Genomic DNA, 22,673 nt, shown 5'->3' with positions numbered 1-22,673 from the left:
TCGAGATAAGGAGGCCAAAGAAGAAGGAACTAGTTAAGCGGCAAATTTAATACAATACTTATATCTCCCCAGTACCAGCTTAAACTACTGCCCCAGTTTAGAAAGGGAAAAAAAAACTTAAGACTCACCAAACAATCACCTATCAATTCACCAAATTAATGCCTCTGTGCTTCAACTCTCAGGCCTCACTGACTCCGGCTCCCTCTCTTGGATCTCTCCTTGTTCTGTAAACGACCAGAACAGCACCTCCTCCCTCACTGCACTGAATTCCCACACTTACCAAGTTCCCAAATGATGCACTCTGTCGAGCAGCACTCAGTCGTACCCACATCTGCCAGCTAGTCAACCATGACAGTCACATTACCCAAACAGATTGCATCACACTCACTGATCCACTTCCCTCTCTCTCGCAGGACAAGGTGGCGCACAATTGGAGGCAGTAGGATCTAACTGATGGGAGACAGGCCCGTCTCATTACCCTTACCCCATGGAAGAGATGGTGCTCGCCATTATTGGAACAGCCATTGCTGAAATTGTGGCCAGCGACAGGCTAAAACCATAGAAGGTGACAGTATTCTCATACCGAATCCTCCTTCTCACATCCCATTATTCTCTCATCCCACAATCTCTTCAGGTTTATGAGCTGCAGACATTGTAAGCATGCACTTCTTTATTTCCCCTCTCCCCTCACTGCAGCCCTACCTTTTTGTCTTTTGCCTTCCAGATGCCACCTGGCCAGGCACTGCTAGAACAGCAACAGGTAGTAGGGCAGGAGGACCCTAATGATGAAGAAACACTCGATGTAAAACTCGCAGCCACCAGCTCAGATTCTGACATAGCACATTATTTAGAGGACAGCATAGAGATTGGATCTGCGCATGGTGTGACACTGTGCAGATGCTAGCTTGCCGGAGGGTGAGATCACATACAAGTTCTACTACAGAGGACTCAGCACTTTGATGAGGCAGGCTGCAGAGGAAGGCTGATGGGGTTATATAACAAAACACTTGGAGCATTGGCAGGCCTGCCAGAAAGCCTGGATGCAATGTCAAGGACCGTGGAGGAGCCTGGCACCAGCTTTGTGCAAAGCTTGGAGCCTTTCCTTTTAAGTGATAGCTAACTCCATTAGCACACATCTGAACCCAACCATGATGCAGTGTGTGATGGCCGATTTCTCAGCTACCATTGTAGCATAAGAAGAAGCTACTCAACGTCCGAGTGCTGCAGTGGAAGCTCAGACTTCTGTCATGCAAAGTCAGCTTGTTGTAATGCAAACTCAGACTACTCTCTTGCAATCTCAGCTGTAAGATTAGATAAGGTATTGGGGGTTTATGACCCCTTCTGAGGCAGGAACAGACTTGGCAGCAAAGCTTTTAGATTAGAGATACAGCACTGAAACAGGCCCTTCGGCCCACCAAGTCTGTGCCGAACATCAACCACCCATTTATACTAATCCTACACTAATCCCATATTCCTACCAAACATCCCCACCTGTCCCTATATTTCCCTACCACCTACCTATACTAGTGACAATTTATAATGGCCAATTTACCTATCAACCTGCAAGTCTTTTGGCTTGTGGGGGGAAACCGGAGCACCCGGAGAAAACCCACGCAGACACAGGGAGAACTTGCAAACTCCACACAGGCAGTACCCGGAATCGAACCCGGGTCCCTGGAGCTGTGAGGCTGCGGTGCTAACCACTGCGCCACTGTGCCGCCCCTTTGTTGTGAATCGACTTTATTGAGATAAAGGGAAGGACAAGTTTATTAAGTTTTCAGATAAACTATTGTCACAAACTCAGGCAGTGATTAACAGTCTAACCCATATTATCCTACCCATATTAGAAACTGGATGGCTGGAGCGCATGACTGGTTTTGGTCTTGAAGCTTCAAGCTTTATCTCTCTCTCTCCTCTCTCTTTGCTGCTTCAGGAGTTTGATGAGTGAGGGCATGTTAAGGGTTAATCTCTCGCCAAAGATCTAGTCTTGTCTGCGTTTAGCATTTAACTGAGATTTACTGTTTAAGTAAAGTTTAAGTTCTTTCCAGCCTTAGGAAGGGATAAACAAGCTGTCTACTGGACAGCAGCTGTAATTAGTTAATTAGGTAGTGAGTTGAATCTGGTTTCGACAGCTGCAGGTACAGGGGAAGAAGCTGATTGGTCAGTAACTGGTAAGTTTTCTACTTACAATAAATAATTTGTAAAGTTAACATATAACAGGGCAGCTCGGCCAAATGGAATATGTATCCTGTGGTATGTGGGAAGACATGGATGCACCATGTGTCCTGGACAGACACATCTGCAAGAAGTGTCAAGGCAGCATTTGACCGAGTATGGCATCAAGGAGCCCTAGCAAAACTGAGGTCAATGGGAATCAGGGGGAAAACCCTCCGCTGGCTGGAGTCATACCAAGCGCAAAGGAAGATGGTTGTGGTTGTCGGAGGTCAATCATCTGAGCTCCAGGACATCACTGCAGGAGTTCCTCAGGGTAGTGCCCTAGGCCCAACCATCTTCAGCTGCTTCATCAATGACCTTTCTTCAATCATAAGGTCAGAAGTGGGGATGTTCGCTGATGATTGCACAATGTTCAGCACCATTCGTGGCTCCTCAGATACTGAAGCAGTCCGTGTAGAAATGCAACAAGACCTGGACAATATCCAGGCTTGGGCTGATAAGTGGCAAGTAACATTCGCGCCACACAAGTGACAGGCAATGACCATCTCCAACAAGAGAGAATCTAACCATCTCCCCTTGACATTCAATGGCATTACCATCGCTGAATCCCCCACTATCAACATCCTAGGAACTACCGTTGACCAGAAACTGAAGTGGAGTAGCCATATAAATACCGTGGCTACAAGAGCAGGTCAGAGACTAGAAATCCTGAGGCGAGTAACTCACCTCCTGACTCCCCAAAGCCTGTCCACCATCTACAAGGCACAAGTCAGGAGTGTGATGGAATACTCTCCACTTGCCTGGATGGGTGCAGCTCCAACAACACTCAAGAAGCTCGACACCATCCAGAACAAAGCAGATCTACAAACATTCACTCCCTCCACCACTGACGCACAGTGGCAGCAGTGTGTACCATCTACAAGATGCACTGCAGCAATGCACCAAGGCTCCTGCAACAGCACATTCCTAACCCGCGAGCTCTACCAACTAGAAGGACAAGGGCAGCAAATACATGGGAACACCAGCACCTGCAAGTTCCCCTCCAAGTCACACACCATCCTGACTTGGAACTATATCGCTGTTCCTTCACTGTCGCTGGGTCAAAATCCTGGAACTCCCTTCCTAACAGCACTATAGGTGTACCTACCCCACATGGACTGCAGCGGTTCAAGAAGGCAGCTCACCACCACCTTCTCAAGGGCAGTTAGGGATGGGCAATAAATGCTGGCCTGGCCAGTGACGACTACATCCCATGAATGAATTTTAAAAAAGCTGCAGAAGCTTGAGCTCTGGGTTTCGGAACTTGAGCGGCAGCTGGAGGCACTGTGGCGCATCCGCGAGGCAGAGAACTACATGGATAGCACGTTTAGGGAGGTGGTCACCCCGCAGGTTAGGAGCATGCAGGCAGAGAGGGAATTGGTGACCGCCAGGCATTCTAAGAGAACCAGGCAGGTTGTGCAGGAGTCCCCTGAGACAATCTCGCTCGCTAATCCGTTTTCCATTTTGGATACTGGTGAGGGCAATGGTTCCTCAGAGGAGTGCAACCAGAGCCATGTCCATGGCACCACAACTGGCTCAGCTGCACAGGAGAGGAGCAAGAAGAGTGGAAGAGCAATAGTGATAGGGGATTCATTAATTAGGGGAACAGACAGACGTTTCTGCAGCCATAGACATGACTCCAGGATGGTATATTGCCTCCCTGGTGCCAGGGTCAGGGATGTCACAGAGCGACTGCAGGACATTCTTCTGGGGGAGGATGAAGAGCCAGAGGTTATGGTCCACATTGGTACCAACGACAGAGGTAGGTGCACCTGGAGTGCAACATTGTTTCAGGACGGGTAACTGTGGGGATTGTCTATTGTTTACCTGTGGACAGGTCAACCTGCTCCTGGGTTATGATCTGTCGGGGGCGAAAGTGGTAACTTCCCCAGTGGTTTTCGAAAGACTAAACAAGGTCAGGGAGACAGAGCAGTTACAGGAAAAGGTTCCTGGCATTTTTTCCTGACTGTGTGGTGACCCGGTCCATGGCCAAACAAGCTCCGTCAGAGTCGGCTGAACTGGCACTACAGACAGCTGACCGTACTTTCTGGTTATCTGAAACCTTCTTTGGGAAGTTAGAAGATCCAAAGGATGGGTTAAACAGGTCTTCATTCGTCGAGGATCAGCAAGCTGACCCAGGGTTTAAAAAGTTAGCAGACTGCCCAAACTGAAGCTGAAGCAGAGGGAGTTCCAGAATGCTGCTCTTTAAAGGATGAGATGCTGCTGAGGAAATGGAGACCTTCTCACAGACCTGCAGATGAAGAGTGGACAGTGGTTCACCAGGTAGTGATGCTGCCGAGGTACAATAGGGAAATATTGAGAATAGCCCATGAGATTCCAATGGCTGGACATGTTGGTTTCAGAAAAACCCAAGCCTGCATCAGCCAGCATTTTCACTGACCACAACTCCATAAGGATGTGGGGGAGTTCTGTAAGACATGCCACACGTGCCAGGTTGTGGAGAAGCCTCAACCTGCAATAAAACCTGCACCCCGAATTCCCATACCGGCTTTTGGGGAACCATTCAGCAGAGTGCTGGTAGATTGTGTGGGGCCCCTGCCAAAAACAAAAGGGAGCTGTTGATGTAGTTTAATGGATTTCAGCAAAGCCTTTGACAAGGTCCCACATAGGAGACTTATCAAGAAAGCAAATGCACATGGGATACAGGGTAACTTGATAAGGTGGGTTCAAAATAGGCTTAGCTGTAGGAGACAGAGAGTGATGACAGACGGCTGTTTTAGTGACTGGAAGCCAGTGTCCAATGGCGTACCACAGGGATCTGTGCTGGGTCCCCTATTGTTTGTTGTTTATATAAACGACATAGATGACTATGTGGGAGGTAGGATCAGTAAGTTCGCGGATGACACAAAGATTGGCCGAGTGGTTAACAGTGAGGTGGAGTGTCTTGGGTTACAGGAAGATATAGACGGGATGGTCAAATGGGCAGAAAAGTGGCAGATGGAATTTAACCCTGAAAAGTGTGAGGTGATACACTTTGGAAGGAGTAATGTGACACAGAAGTATTCAATGAATGGCCTGACACTGGGAAGTTCTGAGGAACAAAGGGACCTTGGCTTGTTTGTCCATAGATCTCTGAAGGCAGAAGGGCAGGTTAATAGGGTGGTGAAAAAGGCATATGGGACTCTTGCCTTTATCAATCGAGACATAGATTACAAAAGCAGGGAGGTCATGTTGGAGTTGTATAGAACTTTGGTAAGGCCACAGCTGGAGTACTGTGTGCAATTCTGGTCTCCAGATTATAGGAAGGATGTGATTGCACTGGAGAGTGTGCAGAGGCGATTCACAAGAATGTTGCCTGGGATGGAACATTTAAGCTATGAAGAGAGGTTGGATAGGCTTGGGTTGTTTTCGCTGGAGCAGAGAAGACTGAGGGGTGACCTGATCGAGGTGTACAAGATTATGAGGGGCATGGACAGGGTGGATAGGGAGCAGCTGTTCCCCTTAGTTGAAGGGTCAGTTACGAGGGGACACCAGTTTAAGGTGAGGGGCAGGAGGTTTAAGGGGGATTTGAGGAAGAACTTTTTTACCCAGAGGGTGGTGACGGTCTGGAATGCATTGCCTGGGATGGTGGTCGAGGCGGGTTGCCTCATATCCTTTAAAAAGTACCTGGATGAGCACTTGGCACGTCATAACATTCAAGGCTATGGGCCAAGTGCTGGCAAATGGGATTAGGTAGACAGGTCAAGTGTCTTTAATGCATCGGTGCAGACTCGATGGGCCAAAGGGCCTCTTCTGCACTGTATTATTCTGTGATTCTGTGAGCTCCCAGTATCTTCTCACCATTATGGGTGTGGCTACTCGATTTCCAGGGGCTATCCCTCTAAGAACTATCTCTGCCAAGGTAGTGGTGGAGGGACTAACCCAATTCTTCTGCCGATATGCGCTGCCTGCTGAGATCCAGTCGGATCAGGGCGCATATTTGATGTCCAATATTTTTCAAAAAGTCATGGGTAATCAGGGCATAACCCAGCTAAAGTCCTCAGCCTACCACCCACAGTCGCAAGGGGCTTTGGAGCGCTACCACCAGACCCTAAAGACAATGATCAGGGCATACTGCTATGAGTACCCCCATGACCAGGACAAAAGGCTGGAATTTCTTCTGTTTGCTACCAGAGACTCACCAAATGAGTCCACCGGCTTTAGTCCCTTTGAATTAGTTTATGGACACAAGGTGAGAAGTCCTCTAAAACTAATCAAGAAGAGGTTTCTGGGACACGGGGACGAATCTCCCCTGTTAGACTACATCTCCATGTTCCAAGAATGACTCATGAGAGCCTCTGCGGTGGCTCAGGAACACCTAATAACCTCCCAGATAGCTATGAAAAGGCAGCGGATAAACATGCCAAGGCCAGAACATTTCAGCCGGAGACCATGTATTAGTGCTCCTACCAATACAGGGAGAACCATTGAAAACCCGGTTCAGTGGCCCGTACAGATTAGTAAAGAGAATTAACCAGGTGAATTATATAATTGATACCCAGATCGTAGGATAAAGCAATCCAGAGGATTGGGAGCAATTTAGAATCCAGCAAAGGATGACCAAGAAACTGAAAAAGAGAAAAGAGATATGAATGCAAGCTAGCGAGAAGCATAAAGGTGGACTGTAAAAGCTTCTTTAAGTATGTGAAAAGGAAAAGATTAGCAAGGACAAATGTGGGTCCATTACAGGCAGAGACAGGAGAATTTATAATGGAGAATAGGGAAATGGCTGAGAAACTAAAAAATTACTTTATGTCTGTCTTCGTGGAGGAAGATACAGAAAATCTCCCAGAAATACGAGGGAACCAAGGGACTTGTGAAAATGAGGAACTGAAAGAAATTAGTATTAATAAAGAGGTAGTACTCAAAGTTGACTGGATTGAAGGTTGATAAATCCCCTGGACCAGATGAGCTACATCCCAGAGTGTTGAAGGAGGTGGCGATAGAGATAGTGGATGCATTGGTGGTTATCCTTCAAAATTCTACAGATTTTGGAAAGGTTCCTGCAGATTGGAAAGTAGCAAATGTAACCCCACTATTTAAGAAAAGGAGAGAAAGAATGGGGAACGACAGACCTTTAGTTTGACGTCAGTAGTAGGGAATATGCTAGAATCCATTATAATGGATGTGATAACTGGACACTTGGAAAGTAATGATATGATTGGGCAGAGTCAGTATGGATTTATGAAAGGGAAATCATGTTTGACAAACCTGTTGGAGTTTTTTGAGGATGCCACTTGTAGCATAGGTAAAGGAGAACGAGTGGATGTGATGTATTTGGATTTTCAAAAGGTTTTTGATAAGGTCTCACAGGAGGTTAGTAAACTAAATTAGAGCACATGGGATTGGGGGTAATATACTGCTATGGATTGAGAATTAGTTAACAGACAGAAAACAGAGAGTAGGAATAAACGAGTCATTCTCAGGATGGCAGACTGTTACTAGTGGGGTACCGCAAGGATCAGTGCTTGGGCCACAGCTGTTCACAGTCTGTATAAATGATTTGGATGTGGGGACCAATTGTAATATTTCCAAATTTGATGATGACAAAACTAGGTGGAAATGTAATTTGTGAGGAGGATGCAAGGAGGCTTCAAGGGGACTTGGACCGGCTAAGTGAATGCGCAAGAACATGGCAGATGGAATATAATGTGAATAAGTGTGAGGTTATCCACTCTGGTAGAAAAAACAGAAAGGCAGAGTATTTCTCAAATGGGGAGAGGTTGAGAATTGTTGATGTCCAAAGGGACCTGGGTGACCTTGTTCATGAGGCACTAAAAGCTATCATGCAGGTGCAGCAAGCAATTAGGTAGGCAAATGGTATGTTGGCCTTCATTGCAAGGGGATTACAGGAGAAAAAATGTCTTGCTGCACTTGTGTAGAGCCTTGGTGAGACCCCACCTGGAGTATTGTGTACAGTTTCGATCTCCTTCTAAGGAAGGATATACTTTCCATAGAGGGAGTGCAACGGAGGTTCACCAGACTAATCCCTGAGATTGAGGAAACTGGGTCTGTACTCTCTAGAGTTTCGAAGAATGAGAGGTGATCTCATTGAAACGTACAAACTTCATACAGGACGTGACAGGCTGGATGGAGATAGGATGTTTCCCCTGGCTGGTGAGTCTAGAACCAGGGGACATAGTCTCAGAATAAGGGGCAGGCCATTCAAGACTGAGATGAGGAGGCATTTCTACACTCAGATGGTGCTGAATCTTTGGAATTCTCTACCCCAAAGGGCTGTGGAAGCTCAATCATTGAGTATGTTGAAGACAGAAAGCAATAGATATCTGGATAGTAATGACGTCTAGGGATATAGGGATAGCGTGGGAAAGTGGCATTGAGCTGGATGATCAGCCATGATCTAATTGAATGGCGGAGCAGGCTCGGCGGGCTGAATGGCCCACTCCTGCTCCTGTGTTCCTATGTTATAGTTTATCTTGTTGTTCAAAAAGTTGTCTCAGCCGTACAGAGACACAGACAAGACATCTTTTATCCTGGCTGCTTACCAATAACCCTCCCTTTCCCCAATCAGTGATTAGTCTTGTATTAAAGAATACCTTTCTTAACCAACCAAGAATCACTTTGTGGTTGTTGCTAACCCTTCTGATTTTCGTAGATAATGCCTTTGTATTTACACTCCATGGCTTCTTATCTCATTGAGCGACAGATATAATACCAAGATACAGCTTTGACTTTTTTCTAATTTTCCCTGACATCACCTTAGTTACTAATGCCCTGTACCCTTTGTTACTCTCATTGTCCCTTCCTGATCCACTCTGCTTATTTTTACCCAAATTGCTGCTATCCTCCAGAACCTTGATATATTCTTTGCCACTTGAGAATTTACCCTTTCCTAAATCCTCTCACCACCACCACCCCACCTTTACTAATTTAAAGCCCTGTCTATTGCCCTAGTTATTCGATTCACCAGGACACTGGCCCCAGCCTGGTTTAAGTGGAGCCTATCCCAATGGAATAGCTCCCTCTTTCCTCAGTACTGGTGCCAGTGGCACATGAAACCACTGCTTCAGACATGCATTTCATCTTCTAATTTGTTTATCTCCATGCAAATTGGCACGAGGCTCAGGTAACAATCCAGGGATTATTAGTTTAGAGGTTCTCCTTTTTAATTTGAACCATAACTCCTCAAACTCTTTCAGCAGATTACTAGAATTGTTGAGAAACTGCCTCAGAGGAGTGGTGGTGGCTCTGTGGAGCATGAATCTTCTGTTTTCTCTCAGGATGACAGCATTAGTTCTCCCACCCCTGCCACTCCATCAGTGCCCTTGATGTTCCTGTCAGCCAGCCAGCCCAGTCTACTGCCGCCATACCAAAATGGTGAAGATCGAAGCCAGGCCTTCTAGGCCAGAGATGCTAAGGTTGTCCTCCAATCACATCTGCAGTCTCCTCCACTGAAAGCCAGCCACGTGTTGCCCGTGCCACGTGATAGCGAAGCGAGGAATAGGGAGAGAGAGGAGTTGAACACGTGGCTGCAGGGATGGTGCAGGAGGGAGGGTTTTGGTTTCCTGGATAATTGGGGCTCTTTCTGGGGTAGGTGGGACCTCTACAAACAGGATGGTCTTCACCTGAACCAGAGGGGTACCAATATCCTGGGGGGGAGATTTGCTAGTGCTCTTCGGGGGGGTTTAAACTAATTCAGCAGGGGAATGGGAACCTAAATTGTAGTGCCAGTGTACAGGATGTTGAGAGTAGCGAGGTCAGGGATAAGGTTACAAGGACGCAAGAGGGCACTGGCAAGCAAGAACCTGGTTTAAAGTGTGTCTACTTCAACGCCAGGAGCATCTGGAATAAGGTGGGTGAGCTTGCAGCATGGGTTGGTACCTGGGATCTCGATGTAGTGGCCATTTCGGAGACATGGGTAGAGCAGGGGCAGGAATGGATGTTGCAGGTTCCGGGATTTAGATGTTTCAGTAAGAACAGAGAAGATGGTAAAAGGGGGGGGGGTGTGGCATTGTTAATCAAGGAGAGTATGACAGCGACAGAAAGGACATTTGAGGACTCGTCTACTGAGGTAGTATGGGCCGAGGTTAGAAACAGGAGAGGTGAGGTCACCCTGTTGGGAGTCTTTTATAGACCTCTGAATAGTTCCAGAGATGTAGAGGAAAGGATAGCGAAGATGATTCTCGACAGGGGCGAGAGTAACAGGGTAGTTGTTATGGGGGACTTTAACTTTCCAAATATTGACTGGAAATACTATAGTTCGAGTACTTTAGATGGGTCAGTTTTTGTCCAGTGTGTGCAGGAGGGTTTTCTGACACAGTATGTAGACAGGCCAACCAGGGGCGATGCCACATTGGATTTGGTACTGGGTAATGAACCCGGCCAGGTGTTAGATTTAGATGTAGGTGAGCACTTTGGTGATAGTGATCACAATTCGGTTAGGTTTACCTTAGCGATGGGCAGGGACAGGTATATACCGCAGGGCAAGAATTATAGCTGGGGGAAAGGAAATTATGATGCGATTAGGCAAGATTTAGGATGCGTAGGATGGGGAAGGAAACTGCAGGGGATGGGCACAATCGAAATGTGGAGCTTATTCAAGGAGCAGCTACTGCGTGTCCTTGATAAGTATGTACCTGTCAGGCAGGGAGGAAGTTGTCGAGCGAGGGAGCCGTGGTTTACTCAAGAAGTTGAAGCGCTTGTCAAGAGGAAGAAGAAGGCTTATGTTCGGATGAGACGTGAAGGCTCAGTTAGGGCGCTTGAGAGTTACAAGCTAGCCAGGAAGGATCTAAAGGGAGAGCTAAGAAGAACAAGGAGAGGACACGAGAAGTCATTGGCGGATAGGATCAGGGAAAACCCTAAGGCTTTCTATAGGTATATCAGGAATAAAAGAATGACTAGAGTTAGATTAGGGCCAATCAAGGATAGTAGTGGGAAGTTGTGTGTGGAATCAGAGGAGATAGGGGAAGCGTTAAATGAATATTTTGCGTCAGTATTTACAGTAGAGAAAGAAAATGTTGTCGAGGAGAATACTGAGATTCAGGCTACTAGGCTAGATGGGATTGAGGTTCACAAGGAGGAGGTGTTAGCAATTTTGGAAAGTGTGAAAATAGATAAGTCCCCTGGGCCAGATGGGATTTATCCTCGGATTCTCTGGGAAGCTAGGGAGGAGATTGCAGAGCCTTTGTCCTTGATCTTTATGTCGTCATTGTCGACAGGAATAGTGCCAGAAGACTGGAGGATAGCAAATGTTGTCCCCTTGTTCAAGAAGGGGAGTAGAGACAGCCCTGGTAATTATAGACCTGTGAGCCTTACTTCGGTTGTGGGTAAAATGTTGGAAAGGTTATAAGAGACAGGATTTATAATCATCTAGAAAAGAATAAGTTCATTAGCGATAGTCAGCACGGTTTTGTGAAGGGTAGGTCGTGCCTCACAAACCTTATTGAGTTTTTCGAGAAGGTGACCAAACAGGTGGATGAGGGTAAAGCAGTGGATGTGGTGTATATGGATTTCAGTAAGGCGTTTGATAAGGTTCCCCACGGTAGGCTATTGCAGAAAATATGGAAGTATGGGGTTGAAGGTGATTTAGAGCTTTGGATCAGAAATTGGCTAGCTGAAAGAAGACAGAGGGTGGTGGTTGATGGCAAATGTTCATCCTGGAGTTTAGTTACTAGTGGTGTACCGCAAGGATCTGTTTTGGGGCCACTGCTGTTTGACATTTTTATAAATGACCTGGAAAAGGGTGTAGAAGGGTGGGTTAGTAAATTTGCGGATGACACTAAGGTCGGTGGAGTTGTGGATAGTGCCGAAGGATGTTGTCGGGTACAGAGGGACATAGATAGGCTGCAGAGCTGGGCTGAGAGATGGCAAATGGAGTTTAATGCGGAAAAGTGTGAGGTGATTCACTTTGGAAGGAGTAACAGGAATGCAGAGTACTGGGCTAATGAGAAGATTCTTGGTAGTGTAGATGAACAGGTACATAAATCCCTGAAAGTTGCTACCCAGGTTAATAGGGCTGTTAAGAAGGCATATGGTGTGTTAGCTTTTATTAGTAGGGGGATCGAGTTTCGGAGCCACGAGGTCATGCTGCAGCTGTACAAAACTCTGGTGAGACCGCACCTGGAGTATTGCGTGCAGTTCTGGTCACCGCATTATAGGAAGGATGTGGAAGCTATGGAAAGGGTGCAGAGGAGATTTACTAGGATGTTGCCTGGTATGGAGGGAAGGTCTTACGAGGAAAGGCTGAGGGACTTGAGGTTGTTTTCGTTGGAGAGAAGGAGGAGGAGAGGTGACTTAATAGAGACATATAAGATAATCAGAGGGTTAGATAGGGTGGATAGTGAGAGTCTTTTTCCTCGGATGGTGATGGCAAACACGAGGGGACATAGCTTTAAGTTGAGGGGTGATAGATATAGGACAGATGTCAGAGGTAGTTTCTTTACTCAGAGAGTAGTAGGGGCGTGGAACGCCCTGCCTGCAACAGTAGTAGACTCGCCAACTTTAAGGGCATTTAAGTGGTCATTGGATAGACATATGGATGAAAATGGAATAGTGTAGGTCAGATGGTTTCACAGGTCGGCGCAACATCGAGGGCCGAAGGGCCTGTACTGCGCTGTAACATTCTAATTCTAATTCTAATTCTAATTCACACTGCAGCGATTGGGATAGTACTGAGTAGGAGCACTGGGACTGGCAAAGGCACACGAAGACAGGCACTTAGGGAATGCGCAAGGATGATTAGTTGACTTTTGTATACAATATGGAATGTTTTGATTTACCAATTTGTGTTGGAATGTTTATTTTGTGTTCGCTTTTAGTTTTGCATTTCAAATAGACACTAATGGTCAGGGACAGAGGGAAGGTGAAGTATTGGAGTTCTTGATGATTGGGATTTGTTTACTGGTATTGCAGTCAGATAAGTTACTCACAGATCGCACAGGCAGAAAAGGGCTATGCCATCATGATGGCAAGGTTGTGCAGTCTGCAGCAGGCCACCACGATTCGCGACACCTGCTTTGCTGAGAACTGCAGGGCTCCTTCAAAACAGTCCAGGCAGTGGAAGTGCACGTCAATGGTCTGTTCTATCACATTTCATGTTTAGTTTTTTAGTTTAGTTTAGTTTAGAGATACAGCACTGAAACAGGCCCTTCGGCCCACCGAGTCTGTGCCGACCAACAACCACCCATTTATACTAATCCTACGCTAATTCCATATTCCTACCACATCCCCACCTGTCCCTATATTTCCCTAGGGGCAATTTATAATGGCCAATTAACCTATCACCCTGCAAGTCTTTTGGCATGTGGGAGGAAACCGGAGCACCCGGAGGAAACCCACGCAGACACAGGGAGAACTTGCAAACTCCACACAGGCAGTACCCAGAATCGAACCCGGGTAGCTGGAGCTGTGAGGCTGCGGTGCTAACCACTGCGCCACTGTGTCAGCATAGCTTAAATTGTATGCCTCCTGTGCACATGTGCATGTGTTGTGCACTGGAATAAAGGCCTGCTACCTGACCCGAACCCGACGACATGTGTCGGATTCGGGTCGGGTCGCTCTTCCGCGTCCGGCTTTCGGGCTCAGGTTGGGTCGGGCTGAGTCCTGGTCGGGCCGGGTCCAGGTCGGACACACACGGTAAGTCTTACATTTTACTCTGCTGGGAAGTTGAGTTTAATAAGTGTCAAAAGTTGAAAAGCCTACCTGAGCTGAGAGTCTGGGACGTCAAGGAGGGAAACTCTGAGTCTGCGCAGTGAGCATCTCTATGACGTCATCGCTCTCATGCTGCAGCTTCCTGCAGATTCAGAGTTGGAAGGTAGGTAAAGTGAACATTCCAGTGGTCAGATCAGGCTCAGGTCAGGTCGGGTCGGGCGTGGGAAAAAATGGAGGGACTCGGGCCGGATCGGGCCTGGATCTGATGTGGTTCGGGTCAGGTATTTTTTTTCCTGAACTGAACAGGCCTTTATACCGGAGTCACAACCCATCCCATTAGTGGATGGTGCTTGTCGCCCAGTAGCCACTCTTTGGTTTGTTGTGATGGGTCAAATGCAGATAGTACATCAGATTGCCACAGAATGAAAGCATCATGAGTGCTGCCAGGATAGCAGACATTGACCTTCATGATTCTCTGCATATGGTTGCACATCAGCTTTCCAGCATTTGCCCAATGACTGATGTTAGACTAACTGGCCTGTAGTTGACTGTTTCCTCTCCCTCCTTTCTCAAAAAGCAGTGTAACATTTGCCAACTTCTAATCCGATGGGACAGTTCCCGAATATAAGGAATTTTGGAAAATTATAGCTCGCGCATCCACTATCTCTGCAGCTATCTCTTTTAGAACCCTAGGGTGTAGGCCATAAGATACCAGGGATTTGTTGGATTTTAGTCTCTTAAGTTTCTCCAATACTTTTTCTGTGCTGATATTAATTTCCTTAATTTCCTCACTCTTTTTAGTCCTTAGAGGACAAACAATGCGAGATCTTGAAAATATCTCCACCTTCAGCCTGAAACGAGCCAGACACATAAAAGTTCATGGCCACGGTCACCTTCACAGCCACTGGCAATGCAATCCTCACCCTGCTCTGAGATTGCAGTTGTGGCTGCAGCAAGTGGCAGATTTCAGTGAAGACGTCCTTGCTGAATCGCAGATGTCTGTTAGGCAGGCCCCGGTGAGTGGGGGTGGGGTGGTGAGGGCAGGCAGCGCCATTGCTACGGACACGGCTGAGGCCACTGAGGGGGACCCACTGTGGGCCAAAGAGTGACTGAAAATCAGGGCCCTCCCTCCCCAGAGCCCATCGGGAGGCCACAATGGTTTACCTGGCGGTTTCTCCATGCGGTGGCGGGCCGCCCCTTGCTGCTGACAGTATGCCAGTAGTGGCAGGAAGAGGCTCTTAATTGACCATTTAAGATCCTTAAACTGGCCTCAGTGTGGGAGGACCGTCCACCACCATCCCCGCCACTGGCAAGGTGGGATGGCAGCAGGAAGACGACTGGCACGCCACCCCCTGCCTTCTCACGCCATTTTACTGTTGTCTCCCCCCCACCTCCCAGCCTGTCCCCAGAGGGCTGGTAAAATCCAGCCCATGCCTTACCTCAATAGTGTGCTCTTCTGTCTGCCTTCCTTAAAAGAAAAGAGAATGCATGTGGATGTTTTGGTAGCTGATATAGAGCAAAGGTTCTTTGTTATGATCCCTGGCAAATCTATCAGTTAAGTAAATATTGGGTAGTAAAGGCTGCACACTTGATTATTGAAAATGTGAGGTCTGCTTAAGTGTGATGCTGAATCGCACATAAAAACCCAACATTTGTGTGATGGTTACTTTTATAAAACTGCATTTGAGGCTGCAGTCTATATTGGGAATTCAGGTATAAGGTCCCATGATTTGCTGTTCATTAAAATGCATGGACAGAAAATTGTTTTGGGAGTATGCCCACATTTCCAATATGCACTCCTGGTGGACAAAACTGTATCCTAGGAGGGTGATTTTGTAAAATTATCCCTTGTTCTTTGGTCAGAAAAAATTGAATATGTTTTCAGTAAGTGTATTTGTTCTATACTAAAGTTGTCAGTATAATAGGAATGATTTTGTGAAACTACATTTTTTAGGAGATATGTTTTATGGCCTGGTTTGGTTATGCATTCTGCATTATTGACAAAATCGCTGGTTAATTACTCCCAAGCTGGCTGCTTTCACCACAGGGCAAGAAATTACTTATAAGAATGGAAGAATGTGTTGTTCATGTTTAATTTTAGTGAACTTTCTATTTTTACATTCAGAATGACAAATGATAGTTTATTTTATGCATTTTAAGCTGCTTTCTTTGAGTTTCCTATTCAACTATTTGTCTCGGTCTACAGAACCAAGCTTATATGTTTACAAAGTTACGTTCTAAATATCAGTCACTCAAAATCTGATTCAGTAATTTGAGATAAAATCAGTTCTAACCAATATATTAATCCTGCATTTGGAGTAGTGATATGGACACTGTCAAGCTCCTATTCATCATATTAAATTAAATAATAGAACTGCAATTCTTTGCTTCTATTTTGCCTGTGTTATAGCGACAATTAGAAGCTGAATTGCTGAATGATCCAACTTCTGTTTGTCATTATAAGCATAGCAAATTTAGATTCACAATAAACAAAATACACATTTTATTTGTTCTGAAATGTTTAAGTGTTGAATTTTTGTAGATTGGAGGATCCATGCTGCTACCAGCCTGCTTCTCTACTTTTCCCCTGGCTACATTTCTAGCAGATTCAATCCATCTATTTTATATTGAATGTTTATTGAGTGTCTTTGGCACTATTGATCATTCTGCCTTCCTCCAATGTTTGTGTTCAGCAGGCCATCTTGGTGGTACTGCTCTTTCCTCGCTCCAGTGATTCCAATCCCAATGAGTGTATCACATATTCTCCAGTGCTTTCTCGCCCCATCACCGCACTGTTACTGCTGGTGCAACATCATTGGACCCCTCCTTTTTGTCTATATACTGCCCTGTGGTGACATCATCTAGAAGTACAGGATCAGGTTCTGTAAGTATGCTGATGACATACAACCATAGCTTTCTGCTGCTTCTTTCAATTCAGCTTGTTGCTTGACTCTGCAACTGAGGGTCTAACATTAAATCTTGAAAGTGTCAGAATTTCTTCCACTTTAGTATAGACAAAACTGAAACCATCCTTTTAGCTCCCGTCATCATCTCCATTGCTCTGCTTCCACAAACTGCAACTCATTCAGAAAGCTGCTGCACATGTTTTTACTGGCTCTAAACCTCATAGATCCATCACCTGGTACTCACTAGGCCACTTCTACTTCTTTGAACTAATTTCAGGATCCTTATCCTCCCTTTCATGGAGCCATCCCATTCTACCTCAGTATCCTCTTTGAGTGCTTTGTCACTGCTATCTTCTGACACTAATCAACTGCTTTTTCTCTCTGCATTGGCAGCTGCACTTTCAGCCACCATGCCCTTATCCTTTCTCCCAAAATCACTCCTTCATACCTCCTGCAGTCCTGCTTTCAAAAGCTTAATTTTTCTCTTCAACTCTTCCTTCAGTCTTGCCCGTGAGTTTTATTCTACCTATTCTTTTCCTTCCCCACTCAGTGCACATTTTATTCCCTGATTTTAAAAGTGATCTGCATTGTCTTTCTGACATAAAGGGCTAGATTTTCAATCCGGGGTTGGGAACCTGACACCCAGATAATTTCCGGGTCCCAACCCCGTGCTGCATCTGCATCACTTATGCGACGCAATCTTAAAATGTTAAAGCCCTAATTGGGCTGGCGGCGAGCTTGGCGCCTAATTAGTGGCGCCAACCTGTGCCAGGAAGGCCCTGTCATGGCTGCCGTCTGCCTGCTGAGATGCCTGCTGAGCATGATCGTTAAAGGCAGACGGCAACCGTGACAGGGCCTGCCGCTGCCTTTCAGAAGAGAGGAGACAGGACATTGGAGGGCCACCAGCCTCACTGCGCAGAGAAGTGGCCAAACGGCCAACTAAAAGGTACTGCGCCCGATCTCACACAAAATCCGCTCGTGGCAAAAATATTTCCTCATTAAAAAAAATTACCTATTTCCTCCCTGCATTGAACCTGACAGCTGTACACTAACGTGCACTAGACGGTTCGGGTTTGACAATTTGAAAATAGCTTTCTCGCCCTCCCTGGCCCATTAACAAACTCCTCAAGTTGCTTAACAAGCCATTAACTGGAGGCAAGCAGGTTCCCAGCTCCCCCCTGCCCCACCCATCCCCCACCCTTGCTTCAAAAATATCAGTGCATCCAGAGGTGTCGGGACACTGACACACCATCTATTTTCAAAGAGGCCTACTCTTGCCAAAGAAAGGCATAGATAAGGTAGGTCCAGTTGAAATTGCTTGGGAACATGCTGTCAGAGCAAGATCATGGATCATTGGCTACTTTTTTTGCTACTCGTTGATGAAATCACGCCAGGATAACTGGGGTTGTTTTCATACTCAGGAGGTAGAAAAATATTCTCAACATCAACATAGCGATCATCAGCCTGAATAGATATGAATGAGGTAATTCAGTTGTCAGATTAGTTTGTAAATGCCAATGTATATTGCTGGATACTAAGCAGCAATTAGGTGCATGGAAATTATTGCTTCCATTCCCTGATGATAAAAAACACTCACTAATCATTTTTAATGGATTAAAAATAATTATGCAAAGGTCATTGTTAGAACAAATCACTGTTAACGATGAGACCATTTTCATGAATCTTGAAACTGTTTGGAATATTGTGGTCGGGCACTTATGCTTGTAACATTTCCACACTCCAGTACCAATATGGGCTAATCCAGTGGAAAAGCAGTTGATGTGTTGTCGTAGTTCAAAGTACAGACCTGGAGTAATATGAAGAGAGATGTCATCCAAGTTAATGTGTTAAAGAAGGCACTAGAGAAATTCTAGTCATAGATGTATATAATTATGCCATTATACAAAACAAAGCAAGCATGAGTTTTACTTTGTGCTCATCATGGTTCGGGACAGTGGTACTGAGGAACAGAATACTTTCCATTTCAGGCACCCCCATGACAGCATTAAGCATTCTAACATCATATATAGCATAGCTAGCAAAGTCGATGCAACTCTTCCCCAATAATACGCCTTAGCCAGAAAAGAGCACCCTTTACTCCAACAGAATGGCATTTTTTTCATTTCACATACCAACAATTCTTAGTAACATTGCCAATTAATGCCAAATGAGGAGCAGTTTTATGCTATCAATCCATGCCCTCGAGGATCTGGATTGAGGCTGCCCAAACTCACTTAACGTGAAACTTTATAGCCAACAAAATGAAGACTTCATCCCATCTGGGAAGGCCAGTATCTAACCCTTTACACCATCCAGTTCTGAACAGTTATTCTTGCTTCCTCAGTTGAATTGTAAAGTCTTTCAATATCTAAGATCCGAAAAGAGGACATTAAATGATTGACTTTAGATGACATGTTGCAAATGTTTGATGAACTTCTTGTTTATTTATATTAATATATTTTTATTCACATTTCCCATTGTTAGGTGCCTTGACCCAAGCCGTTCGTAATTTTGCAAAAAGCCTCGAAGGATGGCTGACAAATGCCATGAACAATATTCCACAGCAAATGGTTCGCACCAAGGTGAGTCTAATGGAATTGCCATAGACTAAATGAATTGCAATCTCAATTGGTTCAAATAGAGTATAGAAGGTTTAAGGCTGTTCAGCGAGGAATGTAAGCAATATTCTGTTATATAGTTCATTAAATACCCTATATTGATTAATACTGAATTGACGTTAATCTAGCCTTCTTTGGACCTAACATTCAAAACTTAAGGTTGAGATATGTAAGGGATATTTCTACATAATTTATTCATGGCATTTACAAGACCTTTAAAGCTATTTAAATATGACTTTTGATCTCAGTATATGTTCAGTAAAATAAAATTGCTTGAGAATCTTTCCTGCTCTGAAGTGAAAACTTGGTCTAGCATATCTCAGAATTAACTTACCTCATAGGAACGTAGGACTTAGGAGCAGAAGTAGGCCCTTCGAGCCTGCTGCGCCATTCCATAAGATCATGGCTGATCCAGTTGTGGTTTCAACTCCACTTTCCTGTCTGCCCCCCATAATCCTTGACTCCCTTGTCTATCAAAAATCTATGTAACTCAGCCTTGAATAAATTCAGTGATCCAGCCTCCACTGCTTTCTGGGGAAGAGAATTCCACAGACTAACGACCCTTTGAGAAAGAACATTTCTCCTTTTTTCCATCTTAAAAGGGAGACCTCGTCTTCTTAAACTGTGTCCCCTAGTTCTAGTCTCCCCTACAAGAGGAAACATTCTCCTGGTATCCACTCTATCAAGTACCCTCAGGATCTTATATGTTTCAATGAGATCCTGTTGCATTTGCAGTGCTAATTCAAAATTATTGAAGACTGATCTGTCAGTCTAATTTTTCTATAGCTGTGGTGAAGTGCCTTATCATTCAACATTGAATTTATTTACATTAGTTAAAAGCTTGGCTTCTTTGTTCATTGATTTGAGCCTAGTCAGTAAAGTAGTATAAATTACTGTTCTAAACAGATTACATGTACTGTAAAACTCTGTATATAGGATACACCTCACTGGTTTTTACAATTTGCAAACTTAGGGATATGATTTATGCAAAATTGTGATTTCCAGTAGTACCAGCTGGTGGCAGAAGCCTATAATTTCCAATATGGGCACAGTTTAGTCCTAAATGATGTCATGCCCACACAATCTGAACTTATGAACTATAAAATGAACTTATGAAGTTAACCCGAAACAGATACAATGGAGTAAGAGGTCAGGTGATCTTTCCTTTACGCCAATACACATAGAACTACAAGAACCCTGATTAATTTTCATGTCTGGACATGTCTTGGAGAAGTCATTAGAATACAAATGACCTTTCTGGGCACATCACTGAGAAATCATTAAAATGCAAATAACCCTTTCTGTGGTAATGGCTGCTTCTCCCCAACTGGTTTGGTTGGCAATGCTGTCGCAGACCTTTTGACTCTAAACTCAAATTCAAAAGAATGGGTGTGAAAAGCTCTACTTTATCAAGACGATATGAGGATGAATGACACCTGGACTCCATTGTCCAACTATAGCCTAACCATCAGAAACAATTTATGAGGGTCATGGCAAGAGAAACTATGGCTGCAAGTCAGAAACTAGATTTCTGATAAAGAGCTTTAATAAAGGTATATTCTGGGCAGACAAAGGAGTTGGCCTTGGGTAAAGGCATCCCAGCAGAGAGCTGGGTGAATGCGGAGGTTCTGGTAAAAGGCATTGAAGGTGGGTTCATGCCCATATCCCTATATAGGGTCCACTTACATTATGAACTAGTCTTTGGACTAGTTACAGTAGGGATTGTCCCTAGTCTGCCTGTGGCTGGAATAGGTTTGATGTTGGGTACTGATTTGGCTGGGGGTAAAGTGATAGCCTCCCCGATAATCTTAGACAAGCCAAATGAGGCCAAGGAGATGGAGCAGTTACAGGAGGAAGTCCCCGGAATATTCCCTGACTGCGTAGGGACCAGGTCCATGGCTAAGCAAGATCCGCTAGAGAAAGCTGAGCCAGTAATTTGGACAGATGACCCAGAAGTCTGGCTGACCAAAACTTTTTTCAGGGATTTCGGAGAGGAGAAGGAGGTGTTCAGCAAATCCTCCTTGATTGAGGCTCAGCAGGCAGATCCTGACTTAAAAAGAATAGCACAGACTGCTTGTTCTGAGGCAGAAGCAGAAGGGGCTCCTGAATGCTATTACTTAAAAGACATGGAGTGATGAGAAAGTAGAAACCTCCTCGGTAACCTACAGAGGATGAGGGGACAGTAGTCCACCAAATTTTAGTTCCTCCCAACTACCATAGGAAAATTTTGAGGATTGCCCACGAAATCCCAATGGAATGGAACTCAGGTATACAAAAGACCCAAGCCCGGATAAGCCAGCACTTTTATTGGCCTTGCCTCTACCAGGATGTGGTTAAATTCTGTAGGACCTGCCATACCTGTCAGGTTGTTGGGAAACCACAACCTGCAATCAAGCCCATCCCACTAATACCTATACCTGCTTTTGATGAACCCTTTAACAGAGTTCTGGTAGATTGTGTGGGATTCTTACCTAGCTTAGAACGGGTTTTCAATATATTTTAACTATCATGGTCTTGGCCACCCAATTCCCAGAGGCCATACACCTAAGAAAAATCACAGCAAAAGCCGTGGTCGAGGGCTGACCCAGTTTTTCACCCACTATGGACTGCCTAAAGAGATCCATTCAAATCAAGGATCAAATTTCATGTCTCGGGTGTTCCAAGAGGTTATGCATAACGTCAGCATGAACAGATAAAATCCTCGGGATAACACCCACAGTCACAAGGGGCTCTGGAATGGTTCCACCAAACCCTGAAAACTATAATCAATGATCAGAGCCTAATGCTGTGAGTACCCCCACAGTTGGGTAAAGGGGTTAGCTTTTCTGCTGTTCCCCACTAGGGATTCACCCAATGAATTGCCCAGTTAAGGGCCTCAATTGGCGGCAGGGCAGGAAGGCCATTCACAGGCCTTCCTTCCCTGGACTTAATTTCGGCAGAGGCAGGAAGGTGGCAGGGTCCCCAGAGTAGGGGGGGAGCCTGCCACCATCCCATCTGATTTTATACTCTCCCCGCCTCCAAACCTGTCGCGGGGGAGAGCATAAAATTCCCCCAGGTTTCTAATAAAGAACTTTAATTAAAGGTATATTCTGGGCAGCCAAAGGAAATCCATTTATGCCATCGAAGAGAAAGGACCATCTCGAAGATTACCAGTTTTGAACTGTACATAGGCAGCGACTATAGTTGGCCTTGAACTTCCTACCTGAGAAATTGTACCAGGACTTTGCCATTGACCTTTGGCTGGAATATAACCAGAGCAGTTTGCAACAGCGCATCCATCTTCCTGAAACTCTCAAGTCTTTCTTCAGTGAACAAGGGAAAAGAT

The 22,673-nt window shown here is 45.3% G+C and overlaps 1 protein-coding gene across 17 annotated transcripts in view; it reads left to right on the top strand.

The window, feature by feature from the left end:
* Positions 1-22,673, top strand: part of rfx3 (regulatory factor X, 3 (influences HLA class II expression)) — a 651,544-nt gene that overhangs the window by 562,074 nt on the left and 66,797 nt on the right. For all 17 annotated transcript variants that reach the window (XM_068030220.1, XM_068030223.1, XM_068030230.1 and 14 more), the window contains one exon: positions 19,215-19,312. In XM_068030220.1, the coding sequence (XP_067886321.1) occupies positions 19,215-19,312 (98 nt within the window). The remainder of the gene's footprint in view (positions 1-19,214; positions 19,313-22,673) is intronic.

The sequence above is a fragment of the Heterodontus francisci genome, chromosome 4, assembly GCF_036365525.1.
Source record: "Heterodontus francisci isolate sHetFra1 chromosome 4, sHetFra1.hap1, whole genome shotgun sequence".
Taxonomy (NCBI): Eukaryota; Metazoa; Chordata; class Chondrichthyes; order Heterodontiformes; family Heterodontidae; genus Heterodontus; species Heterodontus francisci.
This window is presented reverse-complemented; position numbering and strand designations above follow the sequence as displayed.